Source organism: Aristolochia californica, unplaced genomic scaffold (genome assembly GCF_029961685.1).
Source record: "Aristolochia californica isolate CCGP_79_NKW_82.1479 unplaced genomic scaffold, dmAriCali1.0.hap1 SCAF_5, whole genome shotgun sequence".
Lineage (NCBI taxonomy): Eukaryota > Viridiplantae > Streptophyta > Magnoliopsida > Piperales > Aristolochiaceae > Aristolochia > Aristolochia californica.
This window is the reverse complement of record NW_027182214.1, coordinates 3,435,883-3,459,828: the sequence shown is the minus strand read 5'-3', so window position 1 is coordinate 3,459,828 and position 23,946 is coordinate 3,435,883. Positions and strand designations below refer to the sequence as shown.

Below are 23,946 nucleotides of genomic sequence, written 5' to 3'. Positions count from 1 at the left end.
TCTTATTTATTGGTACGTGTTTTATTACTTTTTATTTATTTTAATAAAATATAAAATTTGTATATTAATTAATTACCATTCATTGTCGATTTAAAATATTTTCAAAATTTTTAAATATTTAAAAAAAATTATTTACTTTTCAAAAATCTTAATTTATCTGTAAGCATTTTATTACCTTCTATTTATAATAATAAAATATAAAATTAGTATATTATTGTAAATAGAAGGTAATAAAACATATACCGATATATAATATTTTTGAAAACTAAAATAATTTTTTATAATATATTTTTAAATTAAAAAATATTTTAAATCGATAATGAAAGGAGTTAATTACATTAGAATTTTTTTAAAATAATAAATATAAAAATTTGATATTTTATTACAATAAATAGAAGGTAATGAAACGTGTACCAATAAATAATATTTTTAAAAACTAAAATAATTTTTTAAATTAAAATAATATCTTAAATCGATAACGAAAGGTATAAAATAGGTAAGAATATAATTTTTAATTTATTAATATATAAAATTTATATTTTTGTTACTATAAAAAAGGTAATAAAATATGTACCAAAAAATAAGATTTTTAAAAAATAAATTAAAATTTAAAAAATATTATATTAAATTAAATAATATCTTAAATCGATAATGTAAGGTATAAGTTACATTAGAAAAATATTTTTTAAATACCACAAGCTGTAGCTGATACGCTTCACGGAAACGGTTATCGGAGTTCAGCATAACGGCTCCGCCGGAAAGCAGTCGCCACCACCGTCAAAAAGGTGGCTCTAGACCGGGCGTGGGTCCCGCATGAGCTGTTCTCGCTGGGCCGCTTAAACTTCTATATAAGGCGACGTCTCATCCTCTCCCTTTCCTCCAATCTCTTCGCTCCCCTCTCTTCTTCTCTCTTCCAGTTTTCGTTTCCTTCTTCTCATTCTTTTTCCCTTCTTCATTCAGAGCTCATCAGGCCAGAACTGGCTAACTTTCTCAGTACCATCAGCCTGGAGGAAGCCCAGAGCAAAAGGGTGGTCTGCGCCCTCTATGAAGCCCTGAGCTCCGTCGACGTCGAGACGGTGCAGCGCCTGCTCGCCTCAGACATCGAGTGGTGGTTCCATGGCCCCCCATCTTGCCAGTATATGATGCGATTGCTCACCGGTGCCACTGAATCCGGGGATCCCTCTTTCGACTTCGTTCCAGTTACCGTCCTGGCCTTTGGGCCATTCGTCATCGCCGAGGGCCGCTACCGGTCCGTCTCTTGGGTTCACGCTTGGACCGTTACGAATGGGGTAATTACGCAGGTCAGAGAGTACTTCAACACATCCCTGACCGTTACCCGCCTGCAGGCTTCTTCCTCTTCGTCCTCTCACTGCTTTCGCCGCACTCTCTGGGAGAGTAGCTGTGTCTCTGACAGCTCCGGCACGTCCATGCCTGGTCTCGTCCTCGCTATCTAAATATCCTCTCCTATTAGACTATCTATCTATCTATTTCCAAATTTATGGGCTGAAACTAGTGCATTAGGAGGTGGTCAAATTATATAGGAAATGTAAGGTGTTAATTGGATGTGCTGTTGTTGTATCTGCAACGTCTAGCAGAAAGGTCTTTTGAACCGTGTGTGTTGGGGACGATGGAGAATCTTCACAGTGGGATGTTTCCTTCTCCCGTGAGTCCGAGTCTTGAGTCTGGGTCTGTTATCATCTATGAAGCTACTATTATTATCAGCGTCAATAAATCAAATCAGAAAGATTTTAAAAGGGTCTTCCTCGGCGAGAGATCTGTGATTCTCTTTCTTTTCGTTCGGGTTATGGCGAACGGAGGATTTGATGGATTCAAATCGGTTTCTTCTTTTCTATTTTTCATACGAAAATACGATTTTATGTTTTTGTGTCGGTTGTTTCCGACGAATGATCTGAACTTCCATTGATGACTCCAGCTTTTCAGCTTTGCCGGCCACCACCCAACTGCTAGTTTGATACTCGAAATCGAATGTAAAGCGTCAAGATTCGATGTGTATAGGGACATGTTGGACAACCACGGTGAACACTTCAAAATAAATGGAAATTTTAAATATTTATATTTAATGATACCAAATCCATAATTTGTATATCGAAGATGTTATCTTTACGATTCGTATTCTTTGGGATGAAAACGACCTTGTTGACAATCTACAACTGTAACATAAGATTACGATAATGTATAACATAATATTTTACTACAAAAAATGTTATTCTTTTCGGCCTAACCTAATATATCTTTTTCGGGGAACGACTGTATTATTCTGTAATATTATGCACTAGTATGATACTATGTTAAATAACAAATAATAACTATGTTAGTGGAATATTATGTTATTCATTGTCATAATTCTAGGTTATGAGATTGTTGTCGGCTGGAAAAAAATGGTATTTTCATCCTCTGTAACATCTTTGGTATATGTGTCAATTTAGCATCATTAAATGTAAACTTTGTAAATTGCTCTTGATAAATTCCTCTTGTTGTGAAAGGTGATAAGGGCATCCAACTTGCTTTTGATAGTGTTGTATGGGTGGGTGGCGAGCATAGTGATTCCTCAATTGATTCCAAAACTCTCTAACTCTCATTGTCACCAAATTCCATTTTATCTTCTCTTTAAAGCTTTATACTTTTCTTTTTTCTAGACCTCTTTTGTGTAAGTGGCAATCCTATTTGGAGGAATTATTCAACTAGCTTAGAGAATCCATTTATCAAATAGTGCCACTAGGTTTGCTAGTTCAAAATAATAGATAAATCTTTCTTACTCTTGAAAATTGTAAATTACTTATCTATATTTTCTTATACTTAAATTTTTTTAAAGAATTGAGAATAATACCCCTTATCTAAAAAATGCTTATTTTGAAAAGTGTCAATGTCCACTTCCTCCTCTCCCCTTGATGGTAGGACAGATGGAGGAAAACAAGAGCTCGATTTCGTGCCCCATTTTCCCTCTAGAAAAAGACCAAAAGAGGGAGTAATGGTTTTTGGAGGCAATAGAGCTAAGTTGAACCTTGTGTTTGCAGTTAAATAAATCATGCACAAATAATGTAAATATAAAGATATTAAAATTGTAATACACATCAAATAATAATAATTTTAAAAGTTTATGATATAGTATAAAATTTATAATATACCACACCTATTTATAGACAAATTTCATATAAAGATGATTAAGAAATTTTTTATAATAATAAATATTTTATAATATAATAAAAGTTTTTTACATAATATTTTAAATTTAGAAAAAAAATAACTTCTTTAGAGGAAAAATCCTAAGGGTAGGGCTTATCCCTACCTTAGCAATCTAGAGGAGATGGGTCCAATGCAACCACTCCCTTCCCCATTTCTTTCGGGTAGTAGAGGCCTCTTGTTGTTCTCAAGATCCTCATCCCGCTCAATTTTAATGATAACGACCTATTGAAACTAATCATGTGTTTTAAGTATGTTTTAAAAAAGTTTTAGTCTTCCCAATGTTCAAGTAGATGAAGCAATAACAAGTTCAAGATAGGTCTCCAAATCTTAAAAGTGAACTATTGTTGTGTTCAATAACTCAAGCCACAAACTTTGCATACATATGTACAAATTTTTAGTCAAAGATTTATGGGAGTGTGCAAAAGAATTAAATGCCCATTTCCAAGCCAAAATACTCTATTTAGGGACATTGGGATTTCATCTATTTAAACATCATCTATCCCATTTTAGACAACAAAGATTTCTAGAGGGACAAACAACTCTACAAAGCTCTTTTGCACTTTCAAATCATTTGTGGAGATTGGATTAATGACTCAAAGCTCAAAATTAATTACACCTATGCTTTAGTTTCAAACTTTTAATGGTCTCACCTTGCATTTTTATTGCATTTGATTGTTAAATCATTTTACACAGTGAAGCAATAGAACCCTGAGCCTTAATGTTTGTTCCATTTGATTGAGCTGTTTTATAGGAGCTTTTATTTTCAAATCATTGGCTGAGTTTTAAAAAGTTGTTCAAAGTTTCAAATCAATTCGGTTTACATTCATTTGAGCTAATTCTCATTTTCAATTGACACTAGTAGGGTTATGTGTACTTGACCTAGCATTTGTAACCCTTTAGTTGTAATTAAGGGTGTAAACGATGTATAAAAAAAATGAAATGAACTATTCCATATATTGTTCCATTTAAATATAGTATAATTGTTATGTAAAATAAGTTATTTCATATTTATCAAATGGTAGAATGGGTAATCAAGTAAATAAATGAAATTATAAAAAAAATAACTTAAAGTTTATAAAACCATAAAAAGTATAGAGTTTTATTATCATAAACATATAAGCCTAAGAACATTGTCACCCTAATGCACAACAAAATCCTTAAAATTATATTACACAATTATAAAAAAAAGCCACTTGAATCATGCTTTATGCCAAACATACACCTTGTTGCCCGTTAGATAGCCGGTTAACTTGGAACCAATTTACCAAGTGAAGCCAACACAAGGAGTTTAACAGTCGGATCTGTTCGTTAGAGATCCCATTGTAATAATGAAAAAATTCCACTTAGACTTAGAGGGAAGAGGTTTATATCATATAAGGGTAGGGTAAAGTCCCTCAGACCAAGTTCATTTGAGGCTCTCATTGGCCACTCATCATATCACTCTGATATATGATTGGGTAATCAATTAATCAGGCCATTTAACCTTTACCTTTTTTTTCCATTTACTAAATAGTATTATGGGTAATTAGGTAAAATTACTTGGATGCCTAATCGGGTAAGAATTTGTGTTCTATTTTCATTCTATTTAATAAATGATACACAAAAAATCAAGTAAATGGATAAAGTTGACACCCCTAGTTGTAATTGCTCTACTAACTTTGTCAAAGCACGTAAACCTTTCATTTGTAATTGGAAAACTTTGTGGAAGCCAGCCCAAACCTCAACTCGTATATGTTGTAAAACCTTTGTGAATATGATTGACTGTAGTGAGTTGGGCACTCACTTGTCGATAGACGTTTGTTGCATATTACAAATGTTGATAAACCTTTGTGACTTGGTGATGTTGTTCCTGTGTGACCTTGTGTTGTATGATATTGGAATATAAGAAGATATTTGTAAACTTAAGTACTCGAGTATGGGAAAAGGGTGTAATTTTTTAATCTTTGGTTGGTGATCTATTGTATAGCTTATGAGGACATATTGTCAATCTATAATGTTTCTCATAGATACTTCAATGGAAAACTCGGGAGGAGTTGAGTTGCCCTAATTTTGTTTGGGCATGCCTTTGATCTACTCACTCTCTCTCTATTCTTCTTTCCTTCTTCTTGTTTCCAATTGTATGTAATGAAACCTAGATTAAGCTCACACTTAAATCAAGTTTCTTTGCCTAACTTGATCCAAAAATTCATAGTATAATAGCAAGTAGATTAAGGATTAGGTTTAGGTTGATATCAAGCTTAAATCAATCCAAAAAATTCAGACTTGAAACTCCTCAAGAGAAGAAATTTGTTAGAAAGTTCCTATCATTTTTTTCTCTATAGTTCCATTGGTATAATTTAAACATGTGGAGTTCTCATGGAGAGAAACTTAGAAAAAAAAAATTGGTTTTTGGAGGGGTTACCACAAGTGGGAGATTTATACAAAAAATCTTATAACTCAATTTCAGTTACTGAGGTTTAAGAGTTTTCTTCTCCTCTATTATTTGTGTTCGTGTATTCAAATTTGGGTGTGAGGAGTTTGAAGTTTCATGGTTGCTGAGTAATGGAGCCATTATACTCTTTTGTTAAGTTGTTATGTGGAGTTTGAATTCTTAACATGCATACATGTGGGAGTCTTATCTTTTATGGTGAAACTTGATCTTAGATTATGCATGATAATTCTTTGTTCATGAAAGTTTGTTGCATGAATGTAGTGTGTTTTGTGGTTTTGATTTTTGAAAATTAAATCCAATAACAAGTTTCAAAGAGTGGAAGTGAGAAAGATTAATATTTTAGAAAAATTATTAAAACGAAGGTGAGTGGTGATAATTATTTACTTTGGGCACAAACTGCTAAAATATATGTAGGAGCTTGACAAAAGGATCACTTTATATATGAAGAACCCCCAGCTATGAGAACCTTGGAATGGAGAGCAGGAAACTTACAGGTAATGTCTTGTGGATGTTAAGTACTATGGAGTCGCATATCCGCAATCAATTAATTTTCTATGAGACTGCATGAGAGTTGTTTTCAAGAAAATGTTTTTTGAAGAAAAGAATCTCTCAAGAATTTATGAGTTATATTCTCAATTTCATACTATAGAAAGGAAGATAAATCAATTACATAGTTTGTAGGTGAATTGGAAAGAGTGTGACAAAAAATCAGTAAGTTCCACCCCCATTGAGTTAGAAATAGTTCTTGAAAGACAAAGGGAAGAGATTAAGGCTACTAAACTTTGCGTGCTCTAGGACATCATTTTGAAGCACATTGAGCTCAAATCTTAGCAAGGAACAACAAGCTGAACCTTTTAAGATAGGTGGCCAATATAATGAAAATTGAACCTGTTATTCCTAATACTACAAAAAGGTCAATAATTTAGTAACGGTGTTAAGGGGCAATAATCTAAATTCAGCTTACAGAGGTAGTACTCCTAAAGGCCAAGGTAGTGGCAGAAATAAATGAGTTCCATGTGCTCATTGTGGAAAGACAAATAACTTTTCTAACAAGTGGTAGGAGAAGTTTGGAAAACTGAACTAGGCAAATCAAGTAGTACTATTGATATTTGCATCCATGAACAAAGATGATTTACTTATATAGGTTTGTTAAAAAGGCCTTCTGCAGCAAATAAAAGCCAAACATTTGCTTATTCTTCTATTCCTACTAAAAGCCAAGCTTGTACTTCTTCTTCAACTCCTACTGTTCTCACTCTTTCTCAAACTAGTATGTCTGCCTTATTCAATTCTTTCTCCTATCAGTTAAGGGATATTGACTTTGGTGCTACGATCACATATCAAGTACTATATGCTCTTTTTCTCATGTGTCATATAGTAGTACTCATGTTAGTGTTCCTTTGGTTGATGGAACCACCTCTCAATTTTTGGGTATGCAAGTTCCTATATCTTCATAGTCCTTTTAGATGTGTTATATATCCCAAAAGTTCATATTAATCTTCTTTCTGTTAGTAAACTTACTCATAGTCTAAGTTGTTCAATCTTTTTGTTTCCTCGTATATAGGTTTTATCATCTTCAAGAGGATCAACAACCTAATGATGCAGCTTTCAAGAGTTCCAATTCAGCTTATGAATGACATTTAAGACTTGGGCATCCAAGCCTTGAAAAGCTCAATCAAGTGCAATCTTCCTTTGGCATATTTTCTTCTTCTAAATATTATTGTGCGGCTTGTCAACTGGGCAAACGACATAGAGTTTCTTTTCCTATCAGCAAAAGTCTTAACTGCTCCATACTTTTTCAATTAATTAATTTTGAGATAAGGAGTTCATGTCCTACCCCAAGTAGCGGACATCAATATTTTATTTACGCTATCAATAATTTACTTGGGTCTCATGGGTGTATTTATTCAAGTCTCAAAGTGAAGTATTTAATAATTTTTGAAGTTTTTATAATGAAGTCCAAACTCAATTTGGGGCTTGTATTTCTATTTTACTATCTAATAATCCTAAGGGGTATATTAATTCTACGTTTCATAAATATTGTCTCTATTATGGTGTTATGCACGAAATCATCCTGTGAATACACCCCTCAGCAAAATGATGTTGTAAAAAGAAAGAATAGACATGTTATGCATATACCATGGGGGGAGGGAGGCAGTTCTGAATGTGGTGTTTCTTATTAATCGTATGCCTTCTTCGATTCTTAGTGGAAAAATACCCATGGAAATGTTACAACCTTGTTGTAACATTTTCCTTCTTCCACATGAAGTATTTTGTTGTACTTGTTTTGTGTATAACATGAGTCCTACAAAAAAGAAGTGGACTTTGACATCTCTTAAGTTTATATTATTGGGGAATTCCTGAACAACAAAATTTTTATAGGTGTTTTGATCCTATTACATAAGTGTGCTACACTTCAGTTGATGTGTCTCTTTTTGAAGATGTACCTTATTATTCTGGTACTCCAAGTTCTGCATTACCTTCTCCTCTCCACTCAACTTCTAGCTTGGAAAGCCCTTACATCTGGATACTCTTGATGAAGCAAATGACACAAGTGCAAATATTACAAAAATCTATCCTTAAGGTTCCCCTCCATCCTCCTCTTTTGAAGATGTGTCTTCTACTCCTTTATTTCACAATCTTCATCTTCCTATAGCTTTAAGAAAAGGGATTCAAGAGTATATTAGATATCTTATTTCCATGTTTGTGTCCTTTAAGAAATTTTCTTTGCCATATAAAGTGTTTTGTCTAATCTTAATTCAATGTCTATGTCAAACACATATGTTGAAGGTGTACACTCTTCTTCTTAGAAATGGGCTATGGAAGAAGAACTGTCAATGTTTGTGTCTTGTGGCACTTGATCTTTATGTACTCCTCCCTCAAATTCTATTGTCTTTGGATGTTGATGGGTTTTTATTGTTAAATATAAGGCTAATGGGACGATTAAGTGGTAGAAGGTTCAATTGGTGGCTAAAGGCTATACTCAAACTTATGAGGTGGACTATGTGATACTTTCTCTCCTATTTCTTGGTTAAATTATATTCATATGTTTATTTTTGTTGTTGTTAATAAAGGTTGGCCTTTGCACCAACTAGACATGAAGAATGTTTTTCTCTACTGAGAGTTGATTGGAGAGGTATATATGGAGAAACCATTAGGGTTTGTTGCTCAAGGGAAGTCTAAAATGTATTTCTTCAAGTTACATAAGGCGATTTATGGGCTTAAACAAAGTCCTCGAGCTTGGTTTTATAAGTTTAGTTTGGTGATTATAAAATTTGTGTTTGTTAGAAGTAGCTCTAACCGGTTGTTTTTATATTGAGGAGGGTGACTAGATGTGCGATACTAATTGTTATGTGGATGATATATAATCATTTCTAGAGATGATGCAAGTGGTTTTTGGAGTTAAAGAACACTTTTAGAAGCATATTCAGACTAAGGATTTGGGCTCACTCTAGTATTTTATGGGTATTAGAGTTGCAAGAAAGAAATCAGGTATTCTTCCTTCCCAAAGAAGATATATTATGTATATGTTGAGTGAGACTAGTTTTCTTGGCTCAAAACCAATAGTACCCCTTTGGAGGTAAATGTAGACATGTTTGATAATGGTCCTCCTTGCTTGAAAGATAGTACTTAGATATAGGTGCCTAGTTGGCAAGCTGATATATGCAACTATAACTAACTTTGACATTTTATATGTTGTTGGATTGGTGAGTTGATTCATGGAAAGTCCTAGAAGAATTTATTTGGATGCTTTTATAGAATACTTAGATATTTGAAGGGAGGTCTTGGTAAAGGATTATTGTATAAATGTCAAGATCATAATAAAGTTGAAGTTTATGTTGATGCTAATTATGCTGGGTAAAAAATAAATAGGCCTACTTCTAAATTTTGTACATTTGTGAGAGGAAATTTAGTAACTTAGAAAAGTAAGAAACAAAATGTTGTAGCATGATCTAGTGTCAAAGCCGAATATAGGTTAATGGTGCATATAGCTTGTGAGTTGATTTTGGGATCACTCAATTCTATCCAAGTTTGATATGAGTGTTAAGCTTCATATGGTGATGAAATGTGATAGCCAAGTGGCTATATTATAACCAATAATCCTGTCCTTAGGAGAGAAATTAACACATTGAGAATATTGTTAGTTTATTAGAGATCAAGTCATGAATTAGGGAAAATAGTTTCTCATGTACGAACTAAAGATTAATTGGCAGATCTCTTCACTAAAACTTTGCAAGGAGCAAGATTTACTAAATAGGCTTTCGAGCTTAGAAGATTTGATACTTACAACTGAACTTTAGGGAAAATGTTAGAATGTAAGAAGATAACTTGTCAACCTAAGTGCTCAACTAAGATAGCAGGGTGTAATTTTCTTATCTTTGGTTTGGTGATATATTGTATAGCTCTTGAGGGCATTATTATCAATATGTAACATTTATCATATATACCTCAATGGAAACTTGAGAGGAGTGGAGTTACCCTAATTCTGTTTGGGCATGCCTTTGATATACTCATCCTTTCTCTCTATTCTTCTTTCTTTCTTTTTTTGTTCGTATCTTATGAAACCTAGATTAAGATCACACTTCAATCAAGTTTCTTTGACTAACTGGATCCAAAATTTTGTATATTACATTCTCAAATACATGAAAAAGTGGGAGGGCATAGTTTAGAACCTAAGTGACCTAATGGATTGGTTGCATGTAAGAGAAGTAGTGGGTTTCACATAGTTTTGGGTGATGGAAGTCTGAGACTACAATAAATGTTTATTTGGTGTTTATGGCAAAACATGACTAGGTAGTGAAAGAGAAGGATGACAAAAGAGTTTCTAGGGTCAGGGAGGATAGTTCAGGCTGTAGGGGAATGGATGGAAGTGATACTTTTCTGAAATAAGGTGAGTGGAGGTGATTTTAGGGAGAAATTGGGTTGAGAAGGACTAGAGACAGATAGATGATTAAAGACAAGGATGTGAAGGAGTTAGGGATGGATATTTAGGGGCTAAAGGCGGATGGGAAGGAGTTCAAAATGGTCTACGGATGTGGGATTGGTTTAGGGGCTTGGGAGAAAAGATAGGAGATGAGCTTAGGTAGGGAAGATAGATTATAGAGAGGTCACCAATCTCTTCAACTAGATTAAGTCTCCTAATAAAAGTTGGATGAGGGTGGAGAGCTCTAGAAAGACTAGAACTCATGGGGATGAGGATGGGAGGATGGAACTAGCTATAGTCCCTACTAGACTTCAGGCTTTAGTATTTAGGAAGGCGGCTAGGCTAATGGAATAGAATAGGACACAAACAATGGAGTGTATGAAAAGTAGAACCAAAGATAAAATACCTTTGCTAGAGGAATCTTCTCCTTGGGTAGATGATGAAGTGGACACTAAGGTAGAGAGTAGTACTAAGGACGCGTGCCTTTGCCAAGGGTCATCCTCCTTGGGGGTGTAGTTGAGTTAATGAGACTCGATATGTTGATAGACACCCTATTGATTAGGAGCGAGCCGCCTAAGTCAATCTTTATATTATCAATCAAGATGCATCTGGTTGGCTAAAGCCGGTAAGTTTAGCATAAGCTAAGAAAGAAGTTATTGTTGGCCCAGGTGGCTTCTCAATAGGGGGGAATTGAAAACTACAATTATAAAAATCTTTAGGCGTGGAATATAAAATTATGCAAGCGTGCAAATTAAAACATAGAAAATTCACACAACATAACAGTCGACACCAAATGTTTTATTATCAGTGTTCCCTTATTGGTATTCACTGACCAAGAACCCATGCTTGGGAAATTTCACTAATCAAACTCTATTAGTTGAAATTTATATAAAAGAGGTTTTGGCGCTCAAGCCACGTGTATGCTCAAATACACGATTTACAAAAGAATCTCCCCAAGAGATTGGTTAGATTCTAATTCTAGCTAAATCCTTTATATCTAGATTCAATTAGATTCTAGATGAACCTATCTCAAAACAAAAATACAAAAGAAATGTAAAAATTACACCCTTATCAATTGGAGAGAAAACTTCTCCTTTGAGAGATTCAAGCCTCCAACCTTTGCAGCAAAGATGTTAGAGATTGTCTAATGTGTATGCAATGGAGAGGATATGAGTAAAGAGAAAGTAGATGATCAATGTAAAGTGGATGATCGATCAATCTAATATAACAATTATTTTTCTATTAGAATGTGACTTATTGATCGATGGTATAATCAATCAATATCTTCCTATTGGGTTTGACATTTTAAGTTGATTGATCAATGTACATAGTATGATCGATCAATTAGAATTCCCTCTTGCAATACATTGCAAGTATGATCGATCAATGTCTTTCCTATAATTGATCATGCTTTATGTCCATGGTTGGGATCAATCAGTCTTAGAGTTTGATCGATCGATCAACAAAAAATTATTTTTCCTAGATACTATAGATTGATCTATCCAAAATGGGTTGATCGATAATTCTTTATAGCACGAATTGGTGGCTTGTAAGTGAGTTTTATTGGTGAAGCATAATCTGGATGGTTCTATGGCCCGTCTCAAAGCTCAATTTGTGGCTAAAGGCTATACTTAGTACTACATGGTTGATTATGAGGAGACATTCTCATCTTTTGCCAAGCTTAATTCAGTGCGCCTTTTACTCTCCTTTGCTACGAATTCTTGGTGGTCGGTCTATCAACTCGATGTAAAAAATGTCTTCCTTAATGGTGATATTAAGGAGGAGATATACATGACGCAACCACTTGGTTATGTGGTTAAGGGAGAGTTGGTATGCCGCTTACATAAATATTTATATTGTTTGCAGCAATCTCCACGAGCTTGGTTTGACAAGTTTAATCAAATTATTCTCCAATTTAGGTTTATGTGGTGCTCTGTAGATCACTCGGTCTTTGTCAAGCATACTAACGTAGGTGTGGTGCTACTTACAGTATATGTTGATGATATTATCTTAACAAGTAGTGATATCGACAACATTAATAAAGTTAAACATACGATTTACAGTGAATTCAAGACGAAAGACTTGGGGCTCCTAAAATATTTCCTTGGTATTAAAGTTCAATCCAAACATGACATTATTCTATCACAAAAAAAAAAATGTATTTGACTTCCTTAGAGACACAAGAATGATGAAATGTCATCCTGTAGACACTCCTATGAATACAAATACAAAATTATGTGCCGATTCTGAAGAGGAAGTTGATGTGGGCAAGTATTAAAGGTTAGTTGGAAAGTTGATTTATCTTATTGTGACGAGACTAAATATTTCCTTTGTGATTAGTGTGGTTAGTCAATACATGCATAGACCCCAAAGTTCTCATTGGCAGGCATTAGAAAGGATCTTCAGATATTTGAAAACGTCTCCAAAACAAGACTTGTAATCAAATGCCATGGATACCTCAAATTTGAAGGCTTCGTTGATGCAAATTGGGCTAGTTTTCCATATGATAGAAATTCTACTTTAGAATATTATACTCTAGTTGGGGGAATCTAGTGACCTGAAAAAGTAAAAAACAAAATATAGTTGCAAGATCCAGTGTTGAAGCTGAGTATAGAGCTATGACACACGTAGTAAGTGAGCTCTTATGGGTTAAATCACTCTTAGTGAATTTAAGGTTCAACCACGGAGGACCTATGAAACTTTACTGTGATAGTCAAGCTGCAATCCACATTGCCTCCAACCTGATAGTTCACGAGAGAGCTAAACATATTGAAGTGGACTATCATTTTGTTAGAGAAAAACTGCAAGCAAGAATTACATGTCTTACACATGTTTCTTCTCACAATCAAGTTGTTGATATACTCACAAAATTGATCAACTCAAAAGCTCTCTTCACTACATACACCATGATGGGCAAATATGATGTCTTCTCACCCACCAACTTGAGCGAGATTGTTAAAAGTATGGTCAAACTTAAATGGCATTATTGTAATAACCCTTTTATTTTTTACTCTTGTTCACACCTATTAGGGTGAATGGTATACTTGCAATTGATGTATTATTAACTACTATAAATAAATATTAAGGGAGAGGATTAAATCATTTATCACAACCCTAATCTGTCCCCTCCTCTACGTGCTCCCTCTCCTTTTTTTCTCTAGCCGTCCTCTCCTCTTCCTTCCTTCTTCTCTTCACATGCGACCTTAAAGTTCGGACTATTTGGACGCTTAGTGGCTGATGGAACAATTGTTCTACAAAACTCCGTTTGGGGCTTTTTGAGTTGTCCAAATTTGCTTAATACACATAATTAGTTGATTAACTATTTGTTATTATCCTAAAATATATGAACAACTCCGTTTTTCTTTATAGCCTACAAGTTTGAGCAGCTCAGCTGAGCTCTAGCTCGAGCTGGCTCGTCTTCTCTCGAGTCAAAGCCGAGTCTCGTAACGCTTGGCTAGGCTTGATTCCACCCATTCCAAGTATTACATGTGGTCCACATCGCTGATCTGACGGCTAAGATGACTTCTCCAGTTCTTCCTTTCCTCTTTCACGCTTTAAGATGCTCAGAAATATCATAGCAATTGCTTTTACGATCATAGAACATGATTTTTGAGATTCTGCTTGTCCTCTGCTCCGGTCGATGAAAACGGGGAAAAACTCTTCCTTCTGTTTCAAATCAGAGAATGAGCAATTCTAAAGCTTCGACTCTCAGCTTTAAACTTGTTCTTCTAGGCGACGGTAATTCAGCTGATATTTGTCAATCTTCTGTACTTTTTTATTTCAGAATTGGAACTTCTGTGAATATTTACTATTTTCAAAAAAATTATGCGATATTGCATAATTATTGTGATAGGGTTGGCAAAGATTTTGGAAATGCGAATGGCATGATTTGTCCAATCAGAATCTCGACAAGAGAATCTGAAATTTGTGCTGCTTAGATAGTTCTGCGGTGATTTTCACTGTTTAATGGTTCCGTTTGGCTTTTTGGGCTGGCGAGAAACTACTAGTGAATAATTTAGATGGAAATAGTTATTGATGCATTGATAACTGGAAGCTATTCGATATGGTTGAGAATTTGGAGGCGATGCTGTAGTTACGCTGCCTTATAGGAGGTTCAGTGGATAGCGATGACAGTTGAGAAACTGGTGGGATTTAGCAACTGTGGCGATTTTGTATAGGCAGTGGTCCATTTGGAAGCCAACGAGTGATGATTTTGGGGTTGGACATCCAACTAGAAAGACTGAGAGCCAAGTTTCAATATAGTTGTCTGTTGGACTGATTTTATTTTTATTTTTTGAATGTTGACTATGAGTGCAACTACACCCCATTTGGGCCTTATTGAGACTTGAACCGAAGATCTCACAATAGAACTGTTCCCATTCGGCCATTGAGCCAAAGGACTAATCCACAATTGTCTCTTCAATATTCTCATGAAAGGGTTTCATGTTCTTTAACAACAAGGGAAAGGACCTGGTTTAGGCATTGATATGTAAATTCAAAACTAATGTTGCAGAGGTCCTGGCCACTGGTGTTCTTTCAGTATAGGTTTATCATATTTTACTTCACTGATGCTAGGTTCGTGTGTTACATTTGCCTAGTGTACCTGTAAATTTGTTGTGTAAAAGGATGCTAAGACAATTTCAACCACAAGCTTGAGTCCAGAATAAAATTAGAACTAGAAGTAAATGACCTGCAAGAGTGATATTCAAGAGATAGATGGTAGTTACATGCTGCCAACATCATTATAATGAAATTATATCATTTGGCAATTTGGAGTTGAAACACAGTTTATTATGTTGGACTTTTAGAATGTCTGTATTAATGGACCTGCTCCAGAATCCTAGTATATAGTGACATGTAACTCAAAAGTTCATATCAAGACCTCCTTTATTTTCTTTCAATGTTGAAGCCATTCCTTGGTGAGACTTGAACCAAAGACCTCACACCAGAAACCCTCCATGTGGTCTTTGACAAAGGCCCAATCTGCCGTATGAAGACCTTCTGGCTCAATCTGTTTCAAATCTAGATAGTTTACCTTTTCACTGATCACAACGTTTTTTAATTTTTCTGAATGATCAGATCTCAACAATTTAAACACCTAGAACAATGTTAAATTCGACTCCATGGAAACAGCATACAAGTTTAAAAAGTTAGATAGGATTTTTAATCATGGCGATCTTTATCACTAAGTCCTGTTTTGGTGCATCATAGGTATCCAAGTATGTGGAATATGCACATTAATCAGCTATCCAAACAAAGATAAAGAATAATGCTCCTCTCCTCCAGTTTTTTTATTTTTTTTATTTTTTATGTGTCAAAACTCCATATGTCAGTCTGTTAATAGTGCTAGAAAGTGATCAAGTAAATAAAAATCTATAGCGTAGTTTGCTTTAACTACCCTGGTCGAATAGGATAGTGCTATTTGAGTTGGGCCGATCTCAATTCAAAGTTTTTATCTGATCCAGATTGAGTTTTCTAGGTCTCGCAATCAGTCTTGTTTTGAACTCTTGTCTATGTGTTTTTATGCGTTTACACTTTTAATTGAATATATGCCATTTTTTTAATGAAAATTCATGTTGTGCATTTGTTGAATATGGAGTGAGTTGTAGTGAAGCAAATATCTACTCTGAAAGCCTTTGCTTCCTTCTAGACTTAGTACAATACAAATTCTTTTTTATCTATGCCTTATGTGCATAGGAAACAATGCAACAATAAACCAAAACCAGTTGACATTAGCGCTGTTTAATGGTTGGCTGGTCCAGTTGTGTCTCAGTCCTCTAAATGGTGTCACTGTTGTCAGACATTTTAACCGTGTACATTGTGTCCTCTATTTTTTACCCGCCTGGAAGTTCTGTAATGTGGCTTGCTTTGTTGAGAGATCTTTATAATCCTATTTTTTGTTTTTTAAATTTATTTTTTTTAAGAAATAATCCGACATAGATTAGTGAGAACAAATATTTTGAGTTTATTAGTTGGGAAAAAGGTTTCCTAAGAAGGCTAGTCATTTTGGGATGGGCCTTGGACCCAACTTCACTGATGGTTATAGTTATGGAGGATCCATGCTGTCATCCTCAAATCTAGCTTGGATGATGCTATAATGATGATTTAATTTTTTTCCATCAGTTATAATAGTCTTGTTCTATATTGAGATAAAGTCTTGTAATGCTGTATTTTGGTACAGATTTATGAGTTTAACATTGATCGTGTTCTTTTTTTTTGGATATCTCAAGTTACCTCTTTCTTGAGATGTTAAATATTGTGAATTGTCAAGATGATGTCATCATTATAGTAGCCTTTTATAAACTATGTTGGGGGCATGAAGTGAATCCTTTGTGCATTCTGACTTGTCATCATTTCTGGTTGCTGCCTGAATCAAGAATGATGAGACCACCTTAAGTATCTTGTTCTTAGTTTCCCATTCTTAGAAACATTTTGTTACCATTCATCTCCAGCATGAATTTTCCTAACTTTCTCCTTTTTTGTCTCAACATTCTCATGTTTACCACATTCATCCTCTGAAAATGTTGCTTCTTCACTTTCCCATATTTTATCGCCATAAAACATAATTTGTCTGACATGTGAACTGCCGAGTACAAACTACAAGCTCTCAGTGATGATGATAAAGGAGGATACCTTCTTAATTGAATAGTGCCTTTTTCAAAAGAATAAAAAAAAAAAAGATAGCTGCAGATGTAAACAGTTGAATTCATTTCATTGAATGAAAATGCAATTTTCTCCTTGAAGGAAGTGATGTGTTCCCTTTATTTTTCTGATTTACTTGATGGTTTTGAAGTCAATTTGTTGTTTCATGTAGGGAGAGTAGGTAAAACTTCCCTTGCATTGCGATATGTTAACAACGTGTTCTCTGAGAAACAAGAAGCAACAGGTCAAGCTTCTTATCTCACCAAGCGTCTTGTAATCGAAGGTGTGCCCGTAACTCTTTCTATATGGGTGCGTTTTCTTCTCCTTGACCATCTTTTTCTTACCATTCTTTAATTTTTCTTGATGTCGTGCTATGAGTTGTTTCGCTTAATTATGGCTCAATGGCCACAAAGGGCAATTTCTTAATGTGGTTTATTCCATTTAAGTATAATGGGTGTATGAGCATCTTGTTTGTGTGGGAAAAAGGAGTAACTGTGGAATCTTAACCCTTGTATACAAAGAACTTTTATCCTGACATGTGCACCAATCTCATAGTAGATCTGTTTCTTTCCCTTCTTTCTGGCAGGATACAGCTGGACAGGAAAAGTTCCATGCTTTGGGTCCCATTTACTATCGTGATGCCGATGGTCTGTGCACTGATTTAACTTTCTTTCCCTTAATTAATATAGATGCAAATATTATCCAAGAACTTTTTCCTAGGTTCTGATATTCATGTCATAGTTGATTATATGAAGTGTTCTGAGAGTATATTTGTTAATGAGTGCTTGCAGCTGCTCTTCTGGTGTACGACATTACAGACAGTGATACCTTTGTTCGAGTAAAAAATTGGGTGAAAGAGCTCCAACAGATGGCATCAAAATCTATAGTTATGGTAATCGCTGCAAATAAAAGTGATTTAGTGAGATCAAAGAAGTTTGATCTTCAGGAGGCTGAAAAGTATGTCCTGCTTTCTTTTTTAGTTTCTAGTTTCTGACTCTTTTTTATCTCTCATTTTTATTTTGTCTTTATTTTTTAATTTCCACGTATTTTATGTAGCCTAAGCTTCCTAACATTCATTGTTTACTGTTATAGTAAAGTAACTGGTGATGGATACAATTTTTTGCAGTTATTCCACATCTATTGGTGCAACGCTTTTTGTTACATCAGCCAAGTTGGGGACTGGAATTGAAGAAGTTTTTCTTGATATAGCAACTCGTGAGTGGCAAAGACACCGGATGACTTTGCTAAAATGAACAGTCTCTCTTTTCTAGCTATCTATTAATTACCTACTGATTGGAATCAAGAGTTTCAAGTTCATTCAAGGAAGAAAGAGAGATTTTGCTATTTGACTCAATGAAGTGGCAAATTTATCTCTCCTACATCAGCTACAGATGATTCTAAAACCTAGATGTTTAAGATCTGTAGCCGAACATCACACTGAAGAATGTTTCATATTAGTTCTTTGTTTGAAGTTTGGAACTTTATGCTGTCTTAACAAAAAATGGTTTTAAATATTAGCCAATATCTGGGCCCTTTCCTACTGTTTATTTGTACTTATGATGGGACCCCCAGCGATAAATTGAAATGGCAGGGTTGTTGTCAAGAGGTCCAGATGTTTGTTTATAGTTTGTCTTATTTGCTTCCCTTCCGTTTGTTATCATTATCTCATCTTAGTTTTATCAAAACTATGCAATAAATCTTCACTCTCCACCTGTATTTAGCTTACACAATTGTCTCTATATTTTATTTTCAAACCATTTCCATTCTTGTATCTTGTGTATTGCAGTTTCAATATTTTAATCTTCTTTTAGATGTTGCTTTGTAGGGTTGTTTCAAAAAAGGAAAAGCAGCATGGAGGGTTTGTCTAGTACCCCACAAAGGAAAGGGATGCTTATTGTTGATGATGAGCCTGAAAGTGAACCACAAATGAGATGCTGCTCATAGCATCAAGAGTGACAGGACAAGTATTCAGTTCTGTTAAAAGGTCAGTATTAGCAGTTAGTGAAGATGCAAAGTTGTATTTACAAGTTATTTCTAACTCATATTTTATTTTGACTTTCTGTTTTCTTTGTCTATTAAACCTGATGCTTTTTCATATGCACTCTTAGATAAATAAGTGTTAATGAAGTTCTTCTATAGCTGCTTTTGAAGGAAAATAATTTTGATAAATCTCTGTTAATGGTAGTCCGGGGACAAGTTTTTGGTAGATAGTTATTGAACTAGAACCAATAAACTTAAAAAATAAAAGAAGAAATTTCCATGAAAAAGACTGCATATCCAATTTCTACGTCATTGATTATCTCCCCTAAAATTAAAAGAAAAAGCATAATACCAGCCTCATAGAAACTCTAAAATTTTACTCTCCTTGGTATACATATTTAGATTGACATATGATTACAATCACGAGAAGAATATTGGCCTCAAAATCTAAAATTTGGCTTAAGACTCCCTTCTTGTTATTGGCTTCTCTTCCTGATAGCTAGCTTAGTTTTTTAGCTTTTTTGTATCATTTTCTTTTCTTGGTTTTCCTGTGTTTTCTTGCATGTTTTGCCTTTGTGGGTCCTTTCTTACTTAGTTACGCTTGAAACCTAATCTTAATTCTCTTTAAGTTAAAAAAAAAAAACAAAGAAAACACCAGTAACTTCTATTAATAAGTCTAAATCCAAGTGCATACTTAAAGGAAGGCGGATACTAGATTCAACTTTTTTTGTTCATGAGTTGCTACTTTAGGTGGGGTAGTTCAAGAGCTGCTTCTTCTTAGTTTAGGTTTCCCACAATCAGAACATTGTAGCTCCCTCATGAGGGTTTGCTGAAGTTAATTTTGATGGTAGTTCAAAGGGTAATGTAGGAGTTATGGAGGTGGGGAAGTCATTTGTGATTGTAAGGAGTATGTTACTGGTGTTTTCTTTGCAAAGTTTGGCATTGTAATTCATTTAAAGCTGAGGTACCTGCCCTCCTCTGTATGATGTGGATTTTTACTTGGTCCTTTTCTGGCATTCTGGTGGTAAAAGGTGATTTCCTGGTGGACATTTCTTTGTTCTCTTTCGGGAAGAAAACTGCATCGTGATTTCTAGCATTTTATGAGGTGATTAGTGAGATATGTGGACCTCTTCAGATTCAGTAGTGTCAGATTCATCGTAGTGAAAATAATAGGGATGCACAAACAGAGGTTTCTTTGCTGAATCTTACTGTTGGGGATTTGTTCTGCTTGACCTATCTTGACACATTCATGTTTGTTTTTTGGGATTTTAGTTTTGGTCTCTGCATTTTGATTTTTCCTCTTTGATGCTTTTTTTTTTTACCTTGTTGCCTTCATTTCATTTGGCCATGCTGTAACTTTGTTGTTGTCTTTTTGTTCCTTTATCCCTTCTATATAACGTTTTTGTAATTGTCAAAAAACAATTTTGTGGTTATTTGTCACTTTTTCTCTCTGGCTTTTGTGCTAGTATATGGATGGGCATATGGGCATTACTGAAACTAACTCCTAGTAAATGTTCATACCATCTGTTGCAGGAGCCAATGTATTGTATTTTGGAGATTTGTACTTTTGGTCTGTCTTTTGATTCTTTCTCTTTGATGGCCTTCTCCTTCTTCTGTCTCGCCTTTACTTTTTTCGCCCATGCCGTAATTTCATTGTAGTCTTTTGTTCTTAGTCTTTTCTTTAAAAATTCTGTAATCTCCAACAAAAAGAAATGTTGTGGTTATTTTCCCCTATTCTCTCATCCTTTTTGTGCTAATATATAGATGGACCGGGATAAACAAGCATCACTATAGCTAACTCCTAGTCAATGTTCATACCATCAGTTGCAGGAGCCATGCAAGGAGCTTACTTGAAGAAAGGCTACCTCTAGTCCGCTCCCATCGCAGTCGGAAAGAGTGTACATCTTGGAGGTGTGAAGAACAGTTTCAGTTCTTTTGAAACACATTTCCTGATCACCATCATATGCACTAACAGCTCAACTCAGCACTTATAGTATGTTGGATTGTAACCAGCCTGACTGAAAGGTAAACCTGTAAATACATTATTTTGTGTAAAATGTGAACGCGTTCAATTAAGAAGGATACATATGTAAAGCATAGTTGGTAAACTCATACATTCATAGCAGAATGAATAATGACTTGGATGAGTCTCATAAATTTTGATTGAGTATATATAATACATGGAGAGAGAGAGAGAGAGAGAGAGAGAGAGAGAGAGAGAGAGAGATCAACCTGATTGGATCATTAAGCATATAATTTTTTTTTAAAAGTGTATTAACCTAATTTAGGTAAAAAAAGGGACATAGAGGGTATTACAATGATTTATAAGGGTAGTATGGTTATTAAATGATAATTAGGGTTAATCTTAAAGATATAATCACCTATTTAATGAGAGATTCATGGTTGATTAGGGTATCTATGAAAAACCCTAATTTGTTTGTGTATTTGTGTGTCTTCTTAAAAAAAGCTCCAGTTAACCTATCTTTTCGTTTTTCCTTTAAGAAACCATTATTTTCATTGTCGAACACTATCTTCTCTTTTTATGAGAGACTTTTAAAAGGTTAAAGAAACTCATAAAATAAGTATGAAGAAGAACAAGGAGAGAATGATTCTTCGTTTGAAACTTAAAAAATTGCCTTTGGGAAGTCCTACACAACATGAACTACATTAGGATTCTTTTTATTTCAATAAAACAAGGAATTGAAGAAGTGGAAGAAGTGGTAGAGTTCTACTTCCTACAAAATTAGAAAGGGTGGCATCCTTTCTCTTGCAAAGTGATGTCCCTTCTCCTGTTTACTAGAGTTCCCTTCCTAATTACATGCATGCCACTCTTAGCAACACATAACTCAATGTTCTACTTTTGCTCTTAATCTTGGCTTCACTAACTATTTTTTACTCTTCCATGACACTATGTTACCTCCCTCAATGCAGCAAAACCATCAATTGGCCTTCTATCATCTAAACTACTTGTCCAATCAACATATGTATAAACCTCAATAGACATGCTAGTACCTTTAGTAAGTAAATAACAAATACATACCTGGAGTAGCTTTCGAATATCTCAAAATTCTATCTACTAGAAATTTGCACGATACCCTTAGAACATGCATAATGAAGTGAAAGTACTTGTAAAATGTGCAATATCTAGCATGTCCATGATAAGTACAGAAGTCTACCTAGCAACCTCGGATACCTGCCCTTGTCTAACAAAACTTCTCCTTCAGTAAAACAACATGTGCCCAACTTTTAGAGGGGTAATGGTTAGTTTACACCTGAACATCCTTGGCTCCTTATGCAAATTTAAAATATATTTTCTATGCTAGCCAAATATTTCGGATTCCTCGTGACATATCTCCTTTGTTGGCCCAAGTGGCATCTCAAGAGGGGGGTGAATTGAGATGATCAAATAAAAAACAAGTCGTGCATGTAACTAAAACATCATGTATACAATCAATTCAAGATAAAATGTAACATGTACACAACACAAGGACAAATAATTTTTTTTATCGATGTTCCCCTAGTGGTAGTTATTGCCCAAGAACCCTCGCTTAGAAAAATTCCATTATTTTCAGAAGATCTAATAACAAGAATTACAAAAGAGATTCCGGCTCTCTTTGGCCATATGTAGCTCAATACATGGTTTTTGTAACACCAATCTCCCCAATAGATTGTTGCTAGATTCTAGTTCTAGCTAGGCCTTTCTATCTAGATTATATAGGTTCTAGGTGAAAATTTCACAAAATCAAATAAAAAACAATAAAAATACACCCTGAATTTGAGATATGCTTCTCATTAAGAGATTCAAGTTTCCTCTTGCTTTGTAGTTCGATGTGAAATGATGAAGGAGCTTTTGACTATGTGAATGCATGGACTGATGAAAGAGAAATGAGATTTTTCAAAGGTGTGAGTATCTCTCTTTTACTCTAAAGCAATTTCAAAGGAATTTTACAATAGAGAGAGTAATGGCTTGAGTATTTTCCAATAAATGCTCATTAAGTTCTCTATACATAGTTTGGTGGGTATTTATAGCTTTCCCAACTCAAACTAGTCGTTATTTGCCCATTTGAAAAAAAAAATGGTACTTTCATTGATAGAGCAATCAATCATAACGACTATTTTCTGTCAAATAGTGATTTATTGATCGATGGACTGACTGATCAATATGTTATCGTTGATCTAGAAAAGTTAAATTAGTCGATCATTACCAATGTATGATTGATCAATCAAAATTCCTTTGGGTTGTGCAATATAAGTATGAACAATGCATTTTTTATGATTAATCATGTTTTATGTCCCTTACTGGCAAGGTTCTGTCTAATCGATCAATCAGGTGGGATGATCGATCAGTCCATGTAAGATTTACTTGCCTAGGCAAAAATGATCGATCAATCCAAGTGGATGATCGATCATGCATTATAACATGAAATAGTCATGTTCTGGATGATCGATCATGCGTTATAACATGAAATAGCCATGTTCTGGATGATCGATCAATCGATTATGGTTAATCGATCATGATTTATATTTCTGGCATGCATAGTTTTGGATGATCGGTCATTACTAGTGGTTGATCAATCATTCCAATTCCAGTTAAACAATGTAGACTTTTAAAAGCATGAGAATATTTTTCTCTAAGTGCTCTAACAAGTTCTAAATGATGTTTATGATGGTCTTAAACATGTCTAAGTTCAAATTATGACCTAAAACTCCGATTTCACATATGTACTTAAAGAAAGGGATCTTAAAATACTCTCTTACATAAGTGACT

The 23,946-nt window shown here is 34.6% G+C and overlaps 2 protein-coding genes across 2 annotated transcripts; both read left to right on the top strand.

The window, feature by feature from the left end:
• Positions 1–904: 904 nt before the first annotated feature.
• Positions 905–1,885, top strand: LOC137966701 (senescence associated gene 20-like). The gene has a single exon (XM_068813388.1). The coding sequence runs from the start codon at positions 1,140–1,142 to the stop codon at positions 1,452–1,454; it is 315 nt and encodes a 104-aa protein (XP_068669489.1). The 5' UTR covers positions 905–1,139; the 3' UTR covers positions 1,455–1,885.
• Positions 1,886–14,164: 12,279 nt separating this feature from the next.
• LOC137966644 (uncharacterized) lies at positions 14,165–21,291 on the top strand. Its single transcript, XM_068813329.1, has 7 exons — positions 14,165–14,294; positions 17,371–17,507; positions 17,785–17,845; positions 17,990–18,155; positions 18,325–18,413; positions 19,024–19,182; positions 21,003–21,291. Exons 1-6 carry the CDS (start codon positions 14,240–14,242, stop codon positions 19,140–19,142), a joined length of 627 nt encoding a protein of 208 aa, XP_068669430.1. The 5' UTR covers positions 14,165–14,239; the 3' UTR covers positions 19,143–19,182; positions 21,003–21,291.
• Positions 21,292–23,946: the final 2,655 nt, after the last annotated feature.